At 31.1% G+C, this 23,321-nt stretch overlaps 2 protein-coding genes across 3 annotated transcripts; both read left to right on the forward strand.

The window, feature by feature from the left end:
• The first annotated feature begins 454 nt into the window (after positions 1 to 454).
• LOC137810779 (homeobox-leucine zipper protein ATHB-13-like) lies at positions 455 to 2,668 on the forward strand. 2 transcript variants are annotated; one of them, XM_068612203.1, is made up of 4 exons: positions 455 to 766; positions 882 to 1,012; positions 1,103 to 1,482; positions 2,121 to 2,668. In XM_068612203.1, the coding sequence occupies exons 1-4, from the start codon at positions 762 to 764 to the stop codon at positions 2,466 to 2,468; spliced, it is 864 nt and encodes a 287-aa protein (XP_068468304.1). In that variant the 5' UTR covers positions 455 to 761; the 3' UTR covers positions 2,469 to 2,668. The 2 variants fall into 2 exon arrangements, with proteins under 2 accessions (XP_068468304.1, XP_068468305.1); XM_068612204.1 differs by having other exon boundaries at positions 544 to 771.
• Positions 2,669 to 18,777: 16,109 nt separating this feature from the next.
• Positions 18,778 to 19,537, forward strand: LOC137810781 (uncharacterized). The gene has a single exon (XM_068612205.1). It carries the CDS (start codon positions 18,830 to 18,832, stop codon positions 19,409 to 19,411), a length of 582 nt encoding a protein of 193 aa, XP_068468306.1. The 5' UTR covers positions 18,778 to 18,829; the 3' UTR covers positions 19,412 to 19,537.
• The last annotated feature ends 3,784 nt before the right edge of the window (positions 19,538 to 23,321 follow it).

A 23,321-nucleotide genomic window follows, 5' to 3' on the forward strand; every position in this document is an offset into this window, starting at 1 on the left:
TATTAATGTAATCATCATGGCCATTTCCCACTTCACATTAAAGAAAAAACTACCCTAAAAATTATAATAATATCTCATTCTCCATTTCCTTCTTGCCCTTTAACAATGGAATCACAGACATGGAAAGCATCTACCTGCAATGCCAATTTGCCAATTCCATCATTATATTTAAAGACAACTGTCTTTGTAAAAAGAACCCCCTCTTCTTGTCTCCTAAGTGAGAAACTAGTTTATCATTAGGAAAATAATTACATTTTAAGAGCTTACACATGCACACACTACATTCGAATTATAATAATATTGGACAAGTTGAAACACTATTTTTTTCTTTATTATTTTCTCATGTGCACCAAACATCCTTTCACATTTAATATAGTTACTTCATTTTTTTTCCCACAAATGCTTAACTATTTTTTTTTTCCTTTTTTATGTACACAATAAATTGGAGTTCTTTATGTTATTTCACACTAATAGTTTCTAACAATAAGGAAATGAAATAGAAAAACGCGGTGATATATTTGGAAGTTAATGTGTTGAACTATATAGTCTATAGATTCAAACATCCATCTATACCTCTCTCTCTCTCTCTCTCCCTCTTCCCTCTTCCCTCTTCCCTCATTTCCTTTCAAATAGTAGCACTAGAGAACAAAAACTCTAGCTAGCACTGGTAATGTATATACAAGCCATCATTCAGAACAATTAGTCCATCCTCTTTCAACAGAAGAACTTATTTAGTTTGCTCCAAAAGTATTTGTCAGAGGATGTGGTGCAGTAATCCTTTGTCATTTCTTCTTTAACCTTATAGCATCTGCAATCTTCTCTTATTCTTTCAAAGTGGCGATCACACTATCATTCAGCTGATCTTCAAGATTTTGTGGCAGGCCTAAAACCTGCAATGAGATGGCTTTCTTCCCAGCAAATTTCATGCTCCAAACCCCTCACCATGATGATCATCAACCTCCACCTTCTCTCACGTCAATTCTACCCGCGTGTACACCTCAAGAATATCATGGTACACTCTCTCTATAACTAAGAATCAAACAAACACAACCACACACTCGAATATTATTTGCCTGATATTCGGTTCTGAATGTTGATGCAGGGGGAGTGACCTTTCTAGGAAAGAGATCCATGTCATTTTCATCAGGAATTGAGCACGGAGAAGAAGCCAATGCTGAGGAAGATTTGTCAGATGATGGATCACAGGCAGGGGAGAAGAAGAGGAGGCTTAACATGGAACAGGTGAAGACACTTGAGAAGAGCTTTGAGTTGGGGAATAAGCTTGAGCCAGAGAGAAAAATGCAACTTGCAAGAGCTCTTGGCTTGCAGCCAAGACAAATTGCTATATGGTTCCAGAACAGAAGGGCTAGGTGGAAGACCAAGCAGTTGGAGAAAGACTACGATCTCCTCAAAAGACAGTATGAAGCCGTCAAGTCAGATAATGATGCACTTCAAACTCAGAACCAAAAACTTCAGGCTGAGGTTAATACTTACCTTCTAACTCAATCAAATTCCAATCATTTGGTTCTGTAGTGTAGTCTCCTTCCTGTTCACTTTCACATCATCTTTTTCTTTTGAACTTTTCTTTTCCTTGAGGAAAAGTGGAAAATAAAATAAAAAGATGAAGCCTCTTTTGGAATGTTGAATTTCTTCTGTGTGAGACTATTTTGATGAGATTGTTTTGATTCTATAGAATAAAGCTTGGTGGTAGTAATGATGATCCTTTTTTTATTTCACAAGTGTTTATGTTTTATTGACTTCCGTATAGTTTTCATAACCGCTCCTTTCACCTCTTCCTCTTACTAGTGTAGTGACTTTCTATAAAGTTGTTTTTTTCCCATTCATCTACAGTGACTTCTTCAAGATTCAATGATCCATCTTCTCTCCATTGACATCTTCTATTCTCTCTCTTGCATACTTCACTGGTTTTGTTATGCACATATAAGCGTTTTCTTTTTTCATCATGTCATATTCTAGTTTCCAGAGGTTTTACAAAATTGTCATGGCACCATTTTTTATGAGGGCATAGGGGTGGTGTTTTAGCCTTTTAGGTCCAACTCTTGTGCATGCATATTGTTTGTTGTACCCTCTTATTGGATTAGCTAATTTTTCTGGTGCAGATATTGGCACTGAAAAGTAGAGAGCCAACTGAATCTATCAACCTTAACAAAGAAACAGAAGGATCCTGCAGCAATAGAAGTGAGAACAGCTCAGACATCAAGTTGGATATCTCAAGGACACCAGCTATTGACAGTCCTCTATCTACACATCAGCCGAGCAGACCCCTCTTTCCATCTTCTGCTAGGCCTGCAGGAGTAGCTCAGCTTTTCCAAACTTCTTCAAGACCTGACCTTCCATGCCAAAAGATTGACCAAATGGTCAAAGAAGAAAGTCTAAGCAACATGTTCTGTGGCATGGATGATCAATCCGGGTTTTGGCCATGGTTGGAGCAGCAGCATTTCAATTGAACCAAAGGAAGAGTTAATTTAAAATTTCAATGTACTAGTTTTTCCCTGTGAAATCAAGAGGGTGTCCATGGATCAACAATTACCACACTTGATTATGAGTTCTTTAAATTAAAACCCATGTTTTGAAACTTGGTGTATAAAAATAGAATTAATATATCAAGTAGAAATTTTCTGGCCGGGCTTGAAAATTTTTATATGAATGAATAAAGGGCTAGTCACTTTTTCCCCCCTAAGTTGGTTGATGTAACAAGTTTTCTTGAAACTTTGTGTAATGGTATCTGGTTGAGTTAATTAATGGAGAATGAGAAACTAAAACCGTTGTTGCAAGTGCCTGAGTGCAGGCAACATGGCGTGTACCATTAAAATAAGGAGAGATTCTCATTCTTTCCTACACTTAACTTGATAAACCCATTATTTTAGCTGGCTTTGGAATCATTCCCCGTGTATATTCTAGAGAAAAAATGTTTGCCATTGCCCTGAAGAAAGACCCTGCAATGATGCAAGCTGATCTCATCAATCAGTACCAAAAATGAACCAAATCCACCCGAACTTAACAAAGTGGGCATAAAAAAAGAAAGAATCAAACACAAATTCCAAGAGGGGAAGAAGACAAGCATATCGAAGAGTGGAAGAAAACAAAGAGAGTTGGAAATAGTCATTCTCGTGAATGAGGATATTGTCGATTTTGATGTTCATGGCAACATCGGAAAAGGGGGTATCGAATGAAAAAGTTTAGCTACTTACTATTATAATTACTTCATTCATTCATATAAACTATGCAAGTGTGTAAATCATGTTTAACAAATCTTTTTATAATTCTTTAAATGTTACACAGAATGTGTTAATTAAAACGTGGGTGACAAAGAGTAAATAAAGAATTTTTGGGATATGGAGCACAATTGGGATTCGACCGTACCCACTTTTAATTTTTGGCACTGATCAATCAGAGAATTAACCCATCACTGCACCATTTTTAGGGTTTAATGGAAGACTTCATGTGAGATCACTGTCACCCACTCTCTAGCATCCATCTAGGTGCGTTTTCACACCTCATTTTCAATTCACCTCTTTACTTGTACATTTTATTTTCCTCTATAAGGATCACATGCCAGTGTTGACAGTGGTCAAAATTGCACCCTAAAGTTTAAACCAAAAAATAAATTGTCACAATCTACTAGTCAAAATTGCATCACGTCATGACATGCATAGTAATAATAGTAGAAACTTTTACTCAGGTGAATATGCACATGCAGATACAATGTAAACTTCACTTATTCTAATGTCCATTTACACATTTTCCTTGCTTCAATTTTTTATATTTTTTATATTAATCATATGATATGTTATTTTCAGTTTTGCTTGTGGAGACCATCAACATCATCACAGTAATGGCTATCACAAATGAATCTTGTCACTGTCATTGATCTATTAACTTCTTCCCCTTCCAGCACGCTTCTTGCAACATTTTTCTAATGGCTTGCTGTCAAATTGATAAACGCTATACCACCTACCCTCACTCATTCTTTTCTTTTCTAGTATGAATGAGTTGTTCCCTAACTTGCTAAATTTCATGCAAGGATGCTTCCCTTTCTGTCTGTCGGGCAATTAATTCTCAGTTTTTTCTTTTGTCATTTTACTCACCATAACATTTCCCTTTCAATAACACTTTTTCTTTCTCAGATTTCAATTATCTCACAAATACCTAATTCTACTCCCATCAACAACATAACCTTTCAAATTAATGCCTTAGGTCTTCTATATATGTATATTATTTTTCTAAGTAAAAGAATGAAGCAAAAACAATACGTTTAATAGAGAATTACAATTCGGCCTATATCACAAACATCTTTATCTATTTGCAGCTACTTAACTTTGGATTTCAAGAAATCTTCCAAAGAGAGTTGTCTACCAAAAGGGATTTAATTATGTGAAGAGGAATTGAACTCGCATCATGAAAAAACGACACTTCACATACAATCTTCATCACTTAGATATACCCACATTAATCGTATTGACTTCAAAATTTGAATTATAAAACCATATCTATTTCGAGACTTTTAAATACCAACTATGTTAATTATACATACAATTATGAAAATGTTTCAGAAATTTAAGTAATGAATTTATTTAAATTTATATAAAAAAGCTTGAGAGATTTTATCCATGATTTTTTTTTATAAAACTCAAGTTAGGCATTTCTTATTTATTTAAAAAAAATATTAAATAGAAACTAATTTTAGAAACACAAATAGTTCGTTTGATTAAATTAGATATTATTTTATAAACCAGAAAAATTATTGATATTTAACATAGTTTCTATTATTAATAAAATTTTTAAATTTATATCTAATTAGCTAAAATTTCGATATCTAATTAGATATCAATTTAGAATTAGTTTACAAATTTTATTAATAATAAAAATTATTTTAAATATTAATAATTTTTTTAGTCTTTAAAATAATATCTAATTTATTCAATATAATAATTAATTATTTTTTATTTTTAAATTTAATTTTTATTTAATTATTTTATTGTAGTGGAATTCAAACTAATTTGTTATATATGTTTTTTTACTCAACTTTTTCAGTCACTTAAACTTTGGTCACTACTATATCAAACTTTGAATTCAATATTCAATTGTTTACTTGATTTTTCACAATAAGTGACCCAAAGTTCTATTACCTCACATCTTACAATTTTTTTCTTATTATATATATATATATATATTTATTTATTTATTGATACATAAAATTATTACTTCTATACTTGGATAAATATGAACACTTCTCTTGACAGGAAAGCAATTTAATATGGTCAGAACAATCACTGGGCTTTCATTTTCAATCAAAGAGGAGGCAAATCTATAAATCTGATATTAGGTTTCATGTTCAGCAATTTATTTGTACCAGTAAGACAGTAGTGGTCGATAATTAATGAATGCTAATAAACAGTACACATTCTTAATTGAAACACCATTGCTTTGAAGCAATTGCTTCGCCTGAAAGGCACAACTCCTTGCAATTTTGGAAAGTTATTCATAAACTTCCAATTGTGATGTTGTCATATATGGAACCTGAATAAGACCCTAATCTTATGCACAGCTTCAAATACATCATAACGTAAGTATCCATTTCTCTATTAAACAATACATGTGATACAATTTGCCTTGCCACCAATATATCTATTATATATTAAAGTATTGCGCTGTTATATGTATGGGATCATGTGAACTTGGATTAAAAAAATCAGCCAATGGCTGAAAATTTTGGCATTTGATGACAGTTTCAGAAACCAACTATGATCTTAAGCAAATTTTTTATTTTTTTTCAGTGGAATCATTTGGTGGCCACGTGCTTAGGGGATTCTAATTGGACACGTATATGACATAAAGGGTTGTTAGGATTTTTGTAAGAGTTGAAGAATGTGTATTCCCAGCATGTTTGGGATTATAATGTCCATAAAGAGTGTGGAGAACATGTGGTTTCAATATGCAATTATTTTGTAGTTATTGGTTTGTTCTTTATCTTAGGCAGTATTTTTTAGTATTTTAATATTAATGTGTAGATTCTGTGAAACATAATTTTTAAGTAGTCTTTTAGTTGTTCACGGCAACTATACTAGGTTGTGACTAAATTATCCACATTTATAAGTGCAAAGTTAATTTCATCTAACTTCAAGGTTGATGCTGTGGGCTAGTTTATACACTATATATATAATAACATGAATGGTTGGGAGGAGTATTATTTTATGATTCTTAAAGAAGAACACCCTTGTATTCTAAGTAATATAATCACTTTGATGTTTGTTTGAGATGGAGAACAGTTGGAAAAAATGCAAAGAGACAATGCCATGCACATATTGGGTAGGTATGAGAAAAACATTGGATTCTTTTGGGTACCAAAAATGGGAGTAAGTTTTAAGCCATCTGGTCCTAGTGCCTGCACATGCAATTTAAGTGGGTTACAGTCACCTCTTGCTGATTCTATCAGTTGTATTAGATAGTTTTCCTTCTCACTCACCCAACCTTTGTTTTTTGTTTTCTTTGTTATTCATATAAATTACTTCAACTTTCATCTTTTTCACATTTTCATTTTTATTCTGTCTTTATCACCACCATACCTTAACAGTGCTATATTTTGAATGAAAAGATCACTATATAAGACAACAAGGAAAGCGGTTCATAGTCATAGGACTAAAATTAAATGACTACATTTTAAAAGTTTATAATCAAGACTACTTGATTCAATCATGTTTTATATTGATATAAACTAACAGTCATAAGATGATAAATGGATTTGATGATTATGAAAAACATTTAAAGAATGATAAAATTTATTATTAGTTTCATCTACCACCATTACTAGAATGTTAGAGATTAGACAGTGCAGTATAGTAGCGATATATTAATAGAGTCAGTTTAATCGACTCTAAAGAGACACAAAATTAATTGTAAAAATTTGAGTTGGCCAAAATGACTACCAACCAACACTAAGTGTGGTGAAAATAAATAGTTATAACAAATTCAATAGTATCGACTTTTAGAATGTATACATGGACATTAAGATTTAATTCATAATAAATAATTAAACTCTAGCGTTATTCTAGTCAATATATAATGTAATTTAAAAATAATAATTAAAATAAAATAAAAAAAGTGTTGTGTGGTCTTGAGGAAATAAATTAATTTTTTATCACTTTAGTGTATACTAAACAAATGTTTTGTTTATTGAGATTGTAGTGTCAACCTGACCAATGTTTTAGGAAAAATGTTGCCTAAAAATTGTTCAAACAAAATTAGTCTATTTTACCAATATAAGACAACGCTTTAAAAAAATGTCTGGCCTTAGAAAAAAAAAGCGTTGCCTATAACCTAAGCCTACAACTACATTTGCCACGGTTGGAAAAGTGTTGAGAAAGCATTGCCTAAGCTTAAGACAACATTATCATGCATATTAATTTTAGTCAAAGTTGTTTCTAAGTCCTTAAAGTTATCTACCGTCCTAGTTCCTTGATGAAGTCGTTGAAGCTTCAACAAGAGTTTTTTCCTATAAGGAGGAGGAACAAATCGCATGCACATGCATTCCTTTAAATCGTTCCAAGAGACCACGACTGACCTCTTGTTCAAACCAATGTCCATTACAATTTGATATCACCATTGAATGGCATAATCTAAAAACTCTAGGGAAGTTAACCTAACTTTTTGGTCCTCTGCGACCTCATACACATTAAAGAGTTGTTCTGCTTTAGCTTCCCATTCTAAATACAAATTAGGGTTATTGTCCCCACTAAAACTAGGTAACTTTACAAAATGAAAAGAATCATTTAGTTGTTGTTGGTGTTGATGGCACCTTCTCCCAAATTGTGGACTCTCCAATATTGTTCTTGACTCCCATAATGCATATGATGTCTAGTAGCTCTTCTAGGCTCACATCTCCTTCTCTAGCTTGCCTCTCTTGAGCATCCTCTAGCCTTTGCATTCTTTCCACTAGCTGCCTCATTTCTTCTTCTTTGTGAGTCAAGCTCCTATTGGCATCCTCAAGCTCTCCCAAAAGACGTACCTTTAAAGGAGATTGTGGTTTAGAAGATTTTCCTAAAGATAGATGATACATGATATTGCACAAAGAGAACAAACAAATTAGTTGAAAAGATTAATAACCCTCTCCTTACTTGTATCACTCGTTTGTGTAGCAAAAGAGGCGAAATAAACAAAGCACTCAAGAAAGAATTTTCTCTCAAACAAAGGTCTATCTTAGGGTTGCAAGCTGTCAAATGAAAAGGGGCAAAACCCTTAACACTTGATCCCAAAAGAACCACAACAAAACTAAAGAATTTTAAAAGGCAAACAAGAAAAGCTCAAAACAAAGAAGTTAAACCAAGTTGTTAAAAGAGATGATGACAAAACTCTTAAAGAAAAACAAGCAAGAAAAAACACACAAAAGACTCTAATATACTTACTTGACTTTTAACAATGAAGTTTTACTCTTGCTAGATATTGTAAAAGCAAAAGGATCAAATTCCACAATGTTGAAATCAATTTGCCAAATAAAATGAATCCACTTTCTCTTTTTTTTTTTTTTGAAATGGTGTTCTTGCCAAAGATGTTTGCGCAACTTATCCTTTTTTTTTATCCTTGTGTTTGGTTTATGGAAATAAGATGTCCATAATTCTTATCATGCATATTTTCATTCACTTCCAATTGTCACAAAAAAGTTTGGGATTGAAATTAAATGAACACTTGAAATCTATGTTTGGAACTAAATGTACTTCCACTTAAACAAATTTCTAGTTACTTTTTTTACCTTCACAATTAAAAGCAAAATAAGTATAAGCAAATAAGGACTCCTAGAAACACTAAGAACATATGACTCAAACAAAAAGAAGTAAGAACAAAAATTGGATACAAAATAACATTCAAAAGTGAATTGAAAGCTATTGAATAAAGAGAATGTCGAATTGAAAAAGCAAGAAAGTAAAGGCTGAATTTAAATTTACTTGAATGTAAAGGCAAGAATTTAAAGGTGCAAGAAAAGTAAAGTGTCAAATCAACTCAAAGCAAATATGCTAAAAAAACCAAAGCTCTGAATACCACATGATGTGAGTTGATTTTAGATTGTTCCATTTTAGAGGTGACACTTTACTTATGAATGAGATTTTTAACAATTATATGGTGAGACCTAGAAAAGATTCCCACTGGACACGAACTTAATCAAGTGGTTAAGTGTGAAGGTTCACTACCAAAGGTAAAAGGAAAAACACATTATATGGTGAACATGATGTATGGTGCGGAATGTAAAAGACATGAAAGGAAACACATGATAAGGAAGGAAATAGAAATGGAATTGAAGCAAAACAAGAGTACCAACACAAAGATAAAAGTGTAAATGGAAGAATGGATGAAAGGAAAGAAAGCTTATGGAGATGAAATGAGAGTGCACACGCCACTTGGAGTGTGGATTCCTCTAAGATGAGTGTAGAGGGCCACCACTTGAGAGCTCTCAACTTCCTCAAGATAAAACCTAATGCTTAGAGTAACAAGTCTCACACAATTTGTGCAGAGTTTTCCTTCTTCTATATATTTCAAATTGAAAATACAAGGAGGAAGACACCCTATTTATAGGAGATAGTGCATTGGAAAAAAAGAAGCAAGGGTAGGATGGTAAATATGTGAGGGGGGCTACCTTTAGGGTTCGACTAAGTCAAAACCACACCTTAGGTCACTTCTTCTAGAAACTAGGTAAAAAACAAACTAAAATGATAACTACATCCCCCTATTATGCTAAATGCACCTATTCTAGCATATCTTGCTATTTAGACCCCTAAAGTGAGACATAACTTTTCTCTTGTGGAAAAGACCATAAGGAAGAACTTCTGATATTCTGGTTTATAGTTTCTTCTCTTTTGTTGATGCTTTCTTGAGGTTTGGTGAGGCCCAACTTTGTATACTGAGATGACTGACATTTTTGTGAAGTGTTTGATGTGTCCTTAGTCATCTGCTGGTTGCTTTGGTTTGTATTAGGTTGATATTTTAAAATTGAGTTAAGCGTTAGATATCTGAGCATCTTAAACAAAACAAAACGCGATTAACTGATCAATCAAATCTTACCTTGTTGAAATGGGTTGAATGGTTGGGTTGTATTTTGTTGATGGCCTAATCTCGATTAACATTGTAATTCTACCATGGTGCTCTCTTAGTTTGAAAAGGAGAGTAAAGTAAAAGGTAAAGCTTAAACTTTCATACAAAAATACAAATCCAGAGAATTCTCCTTGCATATTTTTCATTAATTTTTTCTAATTCTTTACTTACGTTAATCATTTGCAATTGTGTACTTTTTAACTCATAAAAGATATGTAGAATAGATTAAGTGTGTGAAGCAAGAATAAAAAAAATTCAATTAACAAACTTTCTTTCCCAAATAGTACGTACTCAACAGAGAAACTAATAGATAACCTTACTTTATCTTGTTGCTTACTGAGATAAAAAAGAAAACCAATAAATTCAGCATGGTATTGGTAAACTTATTGTACATTTACATATGAAATTAAATCGGTATGTAATACTTATTAATATTTTTTTTATTATTATTATTCATATTCTTATTATAAGTATTATTAATTTTATAACAATTTGTTATTGGAGGAAATCCACTACAAGAAAATATGATTTTAACGAGAGTTTATTTTCACATTATTCAAGGTTAAAACCTCTATTAAGTCATTTATCCAGGGTTGCAGTTTCCCACGCTAAACCATCCCTAGGTTTTTTTTTTAAATCTCAAGAAAAGCCTTTCAAAACCTCTATTAAATACCATGGGTTTAAGAACCTCCGTTAAATACAATGGGTTTTGAAATTTTCGTAAAATGATTTGTCATTTGAAATAACCTTCAACCCCATTTTCCACCATCTCTAACGATCCTCCTAACTTCTCTCTTCCACCGTAGACACACTACTCTTCGACACAGACTCAATGGTCGTTGACAACAGTCCTAACAAAGAATCACAATTCAGCCACACTTATGTCTATTATATCTAAAGAGAAGAAAAACTAAATAAGACATTATCTTCTTTTTATTCCAATATTGTTTCTTCTTCCATCACCTTAGTGTTCCAACATGGGTCACAAGCCATTGTTACCTAGCTCGGCAACAACTAATGTTTATCACTGCTTTATATATCCTAAATAATTGCACTATCTATCAAATGTGGGCTTCAAAGCCATGTGTGTTCTTGGCTAAAGATTGCAAGAACATATCGTGAGGAAAAATTAACTTTATCACTTCTCACTTTCATAGTGAATAAATTATTAAATGTATTTTAAAATAAAGGCCTTAATTTGAATTATTTCAAAATTATGAGAATTAAATATTAACAATTATGACTAAAACTAAAATTGCACATAAAATATACGTACATCAAAAGATAAAACAAAATAAGTTAGGTTTTCTGAAGTATGAGATCATAACAAAAAAAACTAGAAATTATATAAACCAACTACAAATACTGTTGAAATACTTATTATCCAAGATTAGTTGTTGAAATACTTATTATCCAAGGTTATTTTGCTGAGTTTTTAAAATAAATTTTTGAAACGTTAGAAAACTTATTTATAATGTAAAGTTACACTTTTAAAATTTTAATTAGTTATAAAATATATTAAAACTATGTAGTTTTTAATTATTTATTTATAAAAAGATTTAATTATATTTTATTTATTGAAGTTTGAAAAATCTGGAGTGTTTTATTAAGGTTCTACAATAAATCTTTGAAATTTAACGAAGGTTAAAAAAACCTCTTTTATGTTGCTGAGGTTTTAGAATAAACCTTTGGAATTTAACGAAGGTTAAAAAACCTTCGTTATTTTTCTGAGGTTATAAAATAAACCTTTGAAATTTAACGAAGGTTAAAGAAACGTCTATTATTTTGTTGAGGTTTTTGAATAACCTTTGGAACTTAACAAATGCTAAAAAACTCTCTGTTAATTAAATCAATTCCTAAGATTATTATATCAACCTCCGCTAAATAATCTCCCATTAAAACACTTTTTTCTTATAGTGATCAAATGAAAGTCCCACAAATTAACACAAAACCTATAAGCACATACAAATCAAAGTTCTACAAGTTTACATAAAACCTATAAAAAAAATTTAAGGAATATTCAAACTCGTAAACAAAAGAGTGAACAAGAAAGAGAGGTGTTCTAATACTACATATACAAAAGGTTAAAGAGACCTTTAAACTAAACACACCTCTGAAAAATAACCCACAACCAAGAAAGTTCCAGCAACCTAACAACCCAACCTTCTCTTCAACAGTAGCATCTCATCACCAATTCTCTTTTCAAGTTAGGTCCAAAGCCTCTTATTCCCTAAGCGTGTCATCTGCTACATTTTGAATCCATCCAACCATTTCTTTCTAGTTCCATAAACCGTTAGCTCTACCTACCTTGTTAGCCCTACCTTATTCATACCAAATTTCTTTACTAATCTACAAAAGTAACTTCATTTCCATTCTTTAATTGGAACCATCTAAACCATTATTAGACTTCTGTTGTGTTGCAATTTCTCATTACCCTCTTCTCAACAAGTATAATTACACTAACAGAACATAGGCATTAGATATACATGTAGATGGAGGCATGAATAGTTATATTAATAGGATGCAATCCTTAGCATTGATAATAAATATAGTTATAAACATGAAGAATTAATATTAACAGTAATGGTTGACGAACAAGAACGAGAACAAGGAAAAGGAAGCATAGCTCAACTAATGGCTTCATCTCCATGGCTTGGTTTATTGAATATTCATTTTATTATATGTGAGTGATGGGGAATATAGGGGTACATTAAGTGGTTTATATTATATATCAGAACAAACCTTATAAACACGTTATGCTGGCCCATAAGTCATAAAAGGAATCAAGGTGCCACAACCTCATTGAAGATCTAATAAGATATGAAATCAAGCTCAAAATGAAGTTGATAAGATTGTTTGCGTTTAGTTTTTATAATTTCACTTGTTTAAAATATAAGTTGTTTATCCAAATAAATAATAAAAATAGAGATGTGAGATGTACTTTATTTATGTAAACTATATATCATATTCAGATGTTATACAGGTTTATTAGAATATTAAAAATATAGTTTGAATTTGTTAAGCAATTAATTTTTATATATTTATAAGTTATTTTAAAAATCTATCATAAAAAATAATCTACCCTTTAGGTTTCTTAAAATATTATATATATATATATATATATATAAGTTTTTTAATTGCACAGGAAATTAAATTAAACTGCATATAATAATTACTTATTTATTAAGTTTTATTTTTTCTTTAAAATAACATATTTCAGATATTACTTAGATATTAATTATTAATTCTTATAAAGAAACATAAATACTTAAATTATTTAACAGTACTACGCACATGTTTATAAATTTAATTAGCATGCGCAATATAAATTATAAAAAAGTAAAAATACAATTTATATAATTAAATATAAATTATTATTCATCTTCCTATGAAAGCAATCCTTGGTGGTCATGTTTAGTACCAATGAATGTATCGTTTTGAAAGGTAACCTCCCTTTTATTAATTTCAGTGTTATGAATTCAACAATACCTAAGAATTTTTTTTCTCTTTAGTGTAAGATTATGGGAGATGCAAAATGATTAGTGGGTAAATTTACAAGGTAGAAGAATCAGTATGTGCATGCTACTTATATCGTGAGAAAATCTATTTTTGTTCACGATATTTGAGAAGTGTAAGCTTGTTGTCCAATATAAGTTTGGGGAATGATCATCGAACTACTTAAAATGAGGATGCCCACTCAACGTTGTTACTTTTGAACAAATTTGGATACCCTAGTGATTCATCCAAAGATTATTGGTTGAGTGACGATGAATTTCGTTTTGTCCATGTTCATATCCTCTAAATTGAAATAAGGTCAAACCAATAATTGAGTAAGTTAAATAAAAGATATTTTGAATTCAATTAGGTTATCCTTTGTAGATGGATGATTGATTACATTTTTTTTAAGATTGTTCTTACAAGTTAACTCCAACAATAACAAAGAAGCTTCCATTACTATAAATAAGTATTTTGCGTGAATGATTCAAGAACGGTGTAAATTATTAGTTGCTTGCAATTTATTATTGGTCTTATATTACTACAAGAAAATCATTGGATAGTAACCAAAATTAGAGACAAAAAATAGTTAGTCATTATATTGACTAAATTAGATAATATTTTAGAGACTAAAAAATTAGTTATATGTAAAGCGGTTTCTGTTATTAATAAAAATTTATAAAATGATTTCTAAGTTGATATTTAAATTAGCTACCAGGATTTTAATTACTAGCATTTTAGATTCTAAATTAGTTTCTAAAAAACTAATATGAACTAATTTAGAATACAAAATAAAATAAGTAACTAATTTAGAAACTATTTTATAAGTTTTTATTAATAATAAAAACTACTTCATATACCAATAATTTTTTTAATTTTATAAAATTATCTCTAATTTAATTAAATATTAATTTCACATAATAATATCTAAAACCTTTTTTTACAACCAAGTCTTTTAATTTTAAACTAGTAGTTAGACGAAGTATAATTTATCTCACGTATTAATATTTAAAACATTGTTATATAACCTAGTCTTTTAACCGAGTGATGTAAGACTTGTTTTAGGAGTTGGGAGTTAACTCGGTAGTCCTCGGATCAATTCTTGTATAGTGTTAAAACAATGTTTGGCCAATAAAAGTTCTGTCCCACAGACAAATTAATTGTCAATTTTAGCATACCGTCTAGACCATATCAATGGAATTTTTTTTTTTATGAATTTCTTTTATTTAAAATTAAAGTAAGATAAACGACTGTTATTATATAAAAAGTGTATAACATTTAATCTTATTGAAAATTTTGTTAAACATTATAGAAAAGAAAAATGGATTAAAAATAAATTATGTTTAATTAGACTTAAAAAATAAACTCGGCTTAATGAGCCAACAAGTCGGCCTGACAAGTTTATAAAATAAGTTAGATAAGGCACACAAAAAAAAAAGGTTTTAACCTAAATTGAATTTTAAGTTTTTTTTATCTGATTTGTATGGCTGGCAGCCTAAATGCATTTAAGTATGACAATTAATTTACATAATTTCATAAAATAATAATTATATTTGAAAAATTAAAATAATATAAATTTAAACAAAATTAATATATTTATCTAGAATAATTATGCGGGTTTTACTATCTTCATCATCATACTTAATGATCATACTTAATGGGTATAAATATTTTATCTTATTTTCACTTTCATCGGAGTACACACTCATACCTAAGGGTAAGAAAAAATTCAATCCTTAATTATTTAAATTCATATTACTTTTAATTTATTTAAATGAATTTATCTCAAATTCAAATCGATATTTTTGGATTTTAATTGGATTTTAAGTGCATTTCATTTAATTGGATATATATTAAATAGGATACATTTATGGATTATTCAAAATGAATTTGGGTTGGATTTTGATTTGGTCCCGACCTAGGTTGAGCCAAGTCAATCCGAGTCCAAGTTGAGCTGACTCAGCTCGATATTGGCCCAGCCAACTCGGCTCGACACCAGCACAGGTCGACTCGGCTCGATATCGGTCCGGGCCAACTTAGCTCGACATCGACACAGATCGACTCGGATCGACATTAGTTAGGACCGACTCGACTTGACATCTGCCCAAGCCGACTCAGCTCGACATCGCCCCGAGCCAACTCGACTCGACATGGGTCCGGGGCGCCTCTGCTCAACATGGGTCTGGGCATTCGACTTCGACCCAGACCGACTCGGTTTGACATTGGCCAGGACTGACTCGACTCGACACGACAACGGCTTGACATCGACCAAGACCGATTCGGCTACACATTGGCCCAAACCGACTCAGCTCGACATTGGGTCTAGCCAACTCAACTCGACATGGGCCCGAACCGACTCAGCTCGACAACGGCATGGGTTGACTCGGCTCGACATTGGCCCATACTGACTCAACTCGACATCCGGGACGATGTTGAAGTGAGTCGGCTCGAGCCCATGTAGAGTCGAGTCGGTCCGTGCCCATGTTTAGTCGAGTCGGTCCTGGTCCAGGTCAACCTGATTTGACCCGGGTCCACCAGGTCTAACCGAATGGACTCGGGCCCAGATAGAGTCAGGTTAGCTCATGTCCAAATTGAAATGGATTTAATCTAATTGATAAAGTGGATTTAATCTAGATTTAATCCACTTTAAATAGATTTGAAAAAATCTAAATAAATTTGATCAAGCTAAAATGGATATAGATTTTAAATCCAATCCATTTATTTAGATTTGAATTAGATCTAGATTGGATTTTAAAAAACCCAATTCATGATCACCCGTACTCATTCCCATCCCTTATATTACAACTATTAATTAAGTAATTTGTTTATAAAAAATAAATATCATTAAAAAAAATGATATTATCAAGTATTTAATGTCAAAATAATATTATTTTTTTCACTAACGTTAAATATTAAGAAAAAATTATAATTGTACAAATATAAGATGAAAGTATCAAATAATAATTAGATAAAGGATAAATAGTTATAAAAAAGAGTAAAAAATCAAATAACCTAATCATAAATTATGAAATTAAGAATAAAAAAATTAATATAATTATTTTATATTATCTATAAAAATTAAAAATTTTAGTAATATAAGATAGAAATATATATGAAGATGATGATGAATATTGGAATAAATACGACTACAAATACTATCCATATTTTTTATTTTTACAATTATTATATAGGTATTTATATTTATTAAAATTAATTATAAATTTATAATGATAAAATAATTCAATAAATTAAATGTTATACTGTTGATTGAAGATGTAACATTAAAAATAAAAATATTAATATTTCATAAAAGAAACTAACCGTCAAAACTGAGAAGATGCAGATATATTTTATATTCAAAACTTCAATCCAAATTTTTTTCTTATAAGTGTTTTAATATTTACAAAATTACAAAATAACTAAAATACTTATCATAACTACTTTAATATAAAGATAAAATTTAAAATATATATATATATATATATATATAAAACAATTCATATAAATATAAATTCATATTTCATCCTTGTACTCAATTTAAAAAAGTAAAATATTACCTTATTCATATTAGTTAGCCAGTGTAGAAATCTTTATTAAAATCAAAATGAGTTTAGAAAATTGTCATCTTGTTTCCATGAGGGAGGAGGGAGGGGAGATTATTTGGGTTTGTTTCAAGGGTTTCCAAGGTGGAAGAGTGGATGAGAGGAGAATGTGGATGGTTTTTTTCATTCTTCACAAAATGAAGATATTTGTAGAAATTGATTAGGATTATTGTATTTTACCAAAATATCCTTGTGCATACATTTTATTACAATATACAAAATTAAATATTATATAAATTTATTTATTATTTATAATTTTAAAAACATTTAATTATACTATTAATAACAACATATAATTATAAATAATAAAAATAAATTATAATATCAACCATATACATATAATTATATAAAGTAACAAATGAATATAATAATAAATATTATTTTCATAAATTTTAATGTATTTAATAAATTTATTTTAATTTAACACAAAAATATTTTCTATTTTTTTATTAAAAAATATAAATAATTATGAACATTATATATTAAAAACATTTAATTAATTCAAACATTAAAAAAAATCATAATTTATTATTTAAATATTTTTTAATAACAAGGATAAATTTGTAAACTTACAATAAACCATATTCACAAATCCACTCTATCATCCCTCAATCCAAACAATCTCACATATCCTCACACATCATCTCTAATCTTCACAAATCCACTCCCTCCCCTTCTCACGAATCCTCTCCTCAATCCAAACACAGTCGAAAAGAAAGTAAGACTATTGCTGACAAATTATTTTGAAGATTATATATTTATTGTATTTGTGAATATGTGTAAGAGAACAGCCACCATCGTGTGGCTTGAAATATTGGGCTTGTGAAACTATTGTTAGGTAGTTTCTTTCTGCATTCCTACAGTGTTATGTAAAGACCAAACTGTTCCTATTATTTTTTAAAAATCCTAAAATGCACTTGAACTCTATTTATATTTTTGCATTCAGGATTATGGAATCCAAAAACATTTCGGATTGGTACTTCCAGTAAAATTTTGGATCCACCAATCCGTAATTCAAAATATGCATTTCACATTCAAAAATCTATCATTAAAAAAAAACATTATAGATCCACCAATTCGTAACAGAAATATGCATTATGGATAACAAAAATATGCATTATGGATTCAGAAATCCATAATTAAAAAAAGAGCATTCCGGATCCACCAATCTGTAACAGAATTAGGCTTCCAGATTCAATAATCCAAAGATCAATAATTTATGCAAAATTTGCTTTTGGAACACCCCCTCATCCAGAAAAAAAAAACTGATTCAGTTCCAGATTGATGAATTCATAGCACATTCCCAGATCCTGATTTTCGGTAACTACGATGCCCTTTTTCAAATAAAAGGTCAGGACCAGTTTTAGGATTTAGAAAATTATGGAGATGAAAGAAGAAAAACGTAGGGGTGCAGGAAGAAAAAACCCTATTGTTATCGGTTGGAAGAGCCCATTAATAGCATTGGGCCTCCCATAAGTAAGAACAGTGGTTAATAATATGCCACGTGGCTAGATGAAGGCCGGTTAGGAAAAAGTGGTCCCACTCCTCTTCCACCAAAAAACTCATTACCTGCCACTCAAAAACTCCTCCCTTCTAAACGGATAACATAATTAATTACACTCACATCCCACATGGCCTCCATACCCATCCTCTCGCCACCCATCGCCGCCACAACCGCTGCCTCCGCCACCGTCAACAACCAACCCTCCTGCCCTCCCCTCTCCACATTCTTCTTCAAATCCCACCGTCGACTCACGCGCCTCCACGTGTCCTCCCCCACCAATAATCCCCGCACGGCCGCCACCCCTACCACTTCCTCCGCCTCCGGCGAGACCATATTCTTCGACGGCGGGGCCCACTACGGCGACCTCGTGGCGAACCTCGTTCTGGGATTTACGCTCTTCTGGCTCCCCCTAACCCTAGCGGCAGTGTCACGCGCCATGTACCTGCGGTACAGGTTCAGCAACCTGAGGGTGACGGTGATCTCGGGGCTGACGGGTGAGGACCGCAGCGACTTCGGGTACAGCGTGATAAAGGACGTGCAGGTGGTGCCACGCTTCATCGGAGAGTGGGGTGACGTTATCATAACCCTGAAGGACGGAACTAAGGTGGACCTTAGGAGTGTCCCCAAGTTCAGAGACATCGCCAAGTACTGCCTCGCTATGGCGCAGAAATCCCAAGTTCTTAAGGAAACTGAACCCAAAGGTTTTTAGTTTCCTTCTTCATTCTATTCTTTCTTTCTTTACTCTAATTTCTATTTCATTTTCTTCTGTCTGCAACTCTGCAAATATAACACCTACCTACCAAATCTTAAGAATCTACTTTATTTTCCTTCTCAACTCCACTCATTATTTTACTTTACATCATAATCATGGATAAAATGAGTTTAATCACAACATTAAAATAAGATTTTTAAATATTTTACCTTAATTAATGAGTAAGAATGAAGTCTTATAGCAATTAATGGAGCATATCATCAAGAATCTAAAGGGCTGCTATATCACAAAAATCTGTTTAAAGAACATTTCTATCTATCTTGTTTGTCTTTTTTAAAGTTTTAAAAACAACTGATATATAAACAACTTAAATACACAACATCACACTCTTTTCAACTTATCTCTCAAACGTGTGTAAAATAAACTTGATGATCCATGTTTAACGTATAAATATCATTTTAATAATCAATTACTATAAAATAATTTCTTAATTAATAAACCCTATTATCAGTTGTCTTTCCAAACTTGAATTTAGCACTACATATAATGTAATACTCTTATTAAAACAATTATATTTTATCCTACTTTGAATGAGCTTCATCGTATTACTTCTTAGTTAGTAATATTAAAATTTTAAAATTTTTAGAAGTATTGCTGCAATTATAAAACCTTATAAAATTTATATTTTTATAATTTTTTTATTTTTCTTTCATTTTGTAAAACTTAAAAAATGTAATTTAAAAGTAGTTTTATATTTTGAATTTTATGGCTACAAAATTCTTAATTTTAAGTTTTCCACATAATTAGAGAAAATCCTCTCAAATTAGAGGTTGACAAGTGTCCTCCTCTAATTGGAGGAAATCATCTTCATTCTCATTAAGACAAATGACCTTTCGGCATTGGTGGGAATCCTCTTTATTGAGTGGATGACATATGAACCTTCATGCCTTCATTGTCACTTCATGCTTTCTATTTGTACTCTACTAATTTATTTGTGCATCCTAGTCTAGAGTTGCATTGGATCCAAGGAGGTCAAATTGTAACTCTAGCGAGACTCTTTCTTTTTCTATTTACACTTTACTCTAATTGGTCCAATACATGACCAATGAAAATTAGCCCAAAACATGGCCCAAGAAAATGATCTAATCAAGTCCAAAATAAAGATTATACTACTATGTACAATGTTTGTAAAACTAGAGAAAAATGGAAGAGCATACAACAATTAATTCTACCTAAGATGAGAGTCTTCTGAGCTCCATTTTTTGCTTTTAATCTTCTTAGCCAAATGTTTCGAGGCTAGATGGATTTTCATCATTCTCCCCCTCTTGAGAAGGATTTGTCCTCATATCCTGAATGAAGTTCAATGACAACAACCTATGTTTATTTTTTATTTTTCTCCAGGATCAAATATCCATCTACAATAAACATCAAACAAACATGAAACAAGTTTCTTTAAAAGAACATTAAAGAAAAAGAAAATAGAATAAAAATAAGGCCCTTTATTTTTATAATTTTTTTTAATAATAGGATTCTTTTCAAAAATATTTTTGTTCACTTTGTGTTGTTCTTTGCCTAAACTAGTAAACAACATCACAAATTGTTGTTTTTGAGATTTTTGTAAAGAAGAATTAGCATTATCTAATTAAAAAGAAGAGTTCAAAGTATTGAAATCCCCCTTTAAGGATTCTTTCTTGGCTATGTTTGTAGGGGGTGTCATAAGAGACTCTTCTTTCTTTTTGGTTTCCAATTCTTCTTCTTTTTCAATCAAACCTTCATTTGTCTTTTATATGGAGGAACAATCTATATCTATATCTAGCTCTAGACGCAAATTTTTCTTTATGCACTTCCTCACAAGGTTTTGTTCATAGAAGGTAAAATGTTATTAATATCTAGTTCATCTCTAGTCATAGACTTTTCTATTTTTCTTTTTCTTTCTTCCTCTCGTAGGCTTTTATACTTGGATTTGGAAGGATAACCCTACCTCATAAACTCTCTTATGGATTAGCGTGCGTTAGGATAATCTTCCTTAAAAGCATACCTTCTATTGAGTTGTTGTTCTACCCTAACACAAAAATGAACCAAATTATTCAATTCATCAAAAGGTAAAAATTTAAACCTATCACGAATTTCTAGGTTTAGACCACTATAAAATTTGTCAATGGTTTTTCTAGGCTCTTCCCTTATTCCTGCCCTCAACACAAGTAACTCCATGTTTTGCCTGTATTCTTCTACAGTTTTATCTCTTTGTTGAAGTCTGTGGAGCTGATACAAATTCTCCCTCTCGGAGTGTTCATCAAAGTCAAGATTTCTTCTACGCCTAGGTTCTTCTTCTTTCGGCCCCTTGCCCTTATTTTGGTTGAAAACCATTTGGGTGAACAAGTCCTTCATATCTTTTTTTAATTTCATTTCCAAAATCATCAAATTTTCTATTTGTCTTCTCTATTTAATTTTCTAATTTTTTTTAAAAAAAAAACTAAGTTCTTCTCTCCACCCATAACGCTCTTCTTGTTCCCTATTACTTCCTTGAACACTAGATGCATGGTTATGATCACCTATTTTGAAATTAAAAAGAAATGGTTTTCACAAGAGTGATAAAGGTATTTTCACAAATAGGTTTTAGATTTGGTGAAGTTCCAATCAAGGTCAACAAGTCAAACTTTCTCCAAGTTCGCTCCCAAGGAAGAGTGGTGAGTCACTAGGACTACTGAAATACTATGTCTTTCCTTAGCCAAAGCTTACCTCTGTTAGTCTTAACAAATTTCTCTTAAGAGAAACTTCAAAATAATTTTATTTCCTAAATGGGGTGTGTGCAAGGCGTCCTAATCAAAAGAAGATCAACTACAAATGGATAGCAATCACCTAGGTATCACAGAGACTTTAAAGAATAAAAGAAAGCAAGAAATTAAATAAAAATGAATTAAAGAAAAACAAAAAATGAGAAAGTAAACTAGATGTGTCCTATGTAAAAGTGCAAGTGAGACTTTGAGCCACTTAACACACTTTCCCCTACTAATGAACGAATTTGAATATTACAATGTTTTTTAATGGAATTGCTTTGGAGGCCTTTTCCCAACCAGCTAATGTAAGCAAAATAAGCAAAGAAAATAATCTTGAACAAAAAGGTTCTGCAATAAAATGCTACTATTACTACAATTTTTTAATGATTTTCTTTATTTTCTTCAAGTTGTCAATTCTTACTTCACTTTCTATGGTCTTGATTCTCAATCTTCAATTGCTGCCCTTTCCAATTTTATACGTTGTTTGCAAGTATTTAACAAGGAATCATCAAATAGAAATTAACTTTCACAACTTCTAAACCACAATTCCAAACAAGATGAAATTCACCTTAGGTGGCCAACAATTAGAAATCAAGAAAAGCTCAATTAAAAATAATTTTTAAATTCAAATGGAATTATTATGACAACTTTAGTGAGTATTTTAAGACACAAATCAACAATTAAAGCTAACAAAAACAGTGAGCACTCAAATAGGAAACCTAAGAATAACACTAGAATAAATTTTTTAAAAAAAGAGTCTAGAATGAAACAGACACTGAAACTTCCAAAATTTGTGAAACTTCATCCATAAAAATTGTGTATGAACTTTTTATGTGAGAATCTCAACACAATATTTGATCAAATGAAACAAATTTTAGGTCAAACGGATGTCTGTTATAAGAGAAATAAATCAAACACTGCAACACCAGTATTCAGAATTTGAAACTGTTTTTTAGCATTAAAATTTACTGGGGAAATATTATAATGAATTTGAATCCCAAACTTTTATCCCAACTTCGCATCATGTCAAGTAAGTTGTGGTAAAAAAATCATGTCAAAAAGCCCGAGGAATAAGGTACAGTAAATTTTATATCGAGAGCAACACCACAATGAAACTATTTTTTTGAGCT

The sequence above is a fragment of the Phaseolus vulgaris genome, chromosome 2, assembly GCF_000499845.2.
Source record: "Phaseolus vulgaris cultivar G19833 chromosome 2, P. vulgaris v2.0, whole genome shotgun sequence".
NCBI classification, from domain to species: Eukaryota; Viridiplantae; Streptophyta; class Magnoliopsida; order Fabales; family Fabaceae; genus Phaseolus; species Phaseolus vulgaris.

Bases quoted from the DNA above. Each gene is read 5' to 3' on its own strand.
- LOC137810779 (XM_068612203.1), top strand. The intron at 1,013-1,102 runs GTACACTCTCTC...ATGTTGATGCAG, and splicing joins TACACCTCAAGAATATCATG to GGGGAGTGACCTTTCTAGGA. The intron at 1,483-2,120 runs GTTAATACTTAC...TTTCTGGTGCAG, and splicing joins ACCAAAAACTTCAGGCTGAG to ATATTGGCACTGAAAAGTAG.
- LOC137810781 (XM_068612205.1), top strand. From the start codon at position 18,830: ATGGCCTCCATACCCATCCTCTCGCCACCCATCGCCGCCACAACCGCT.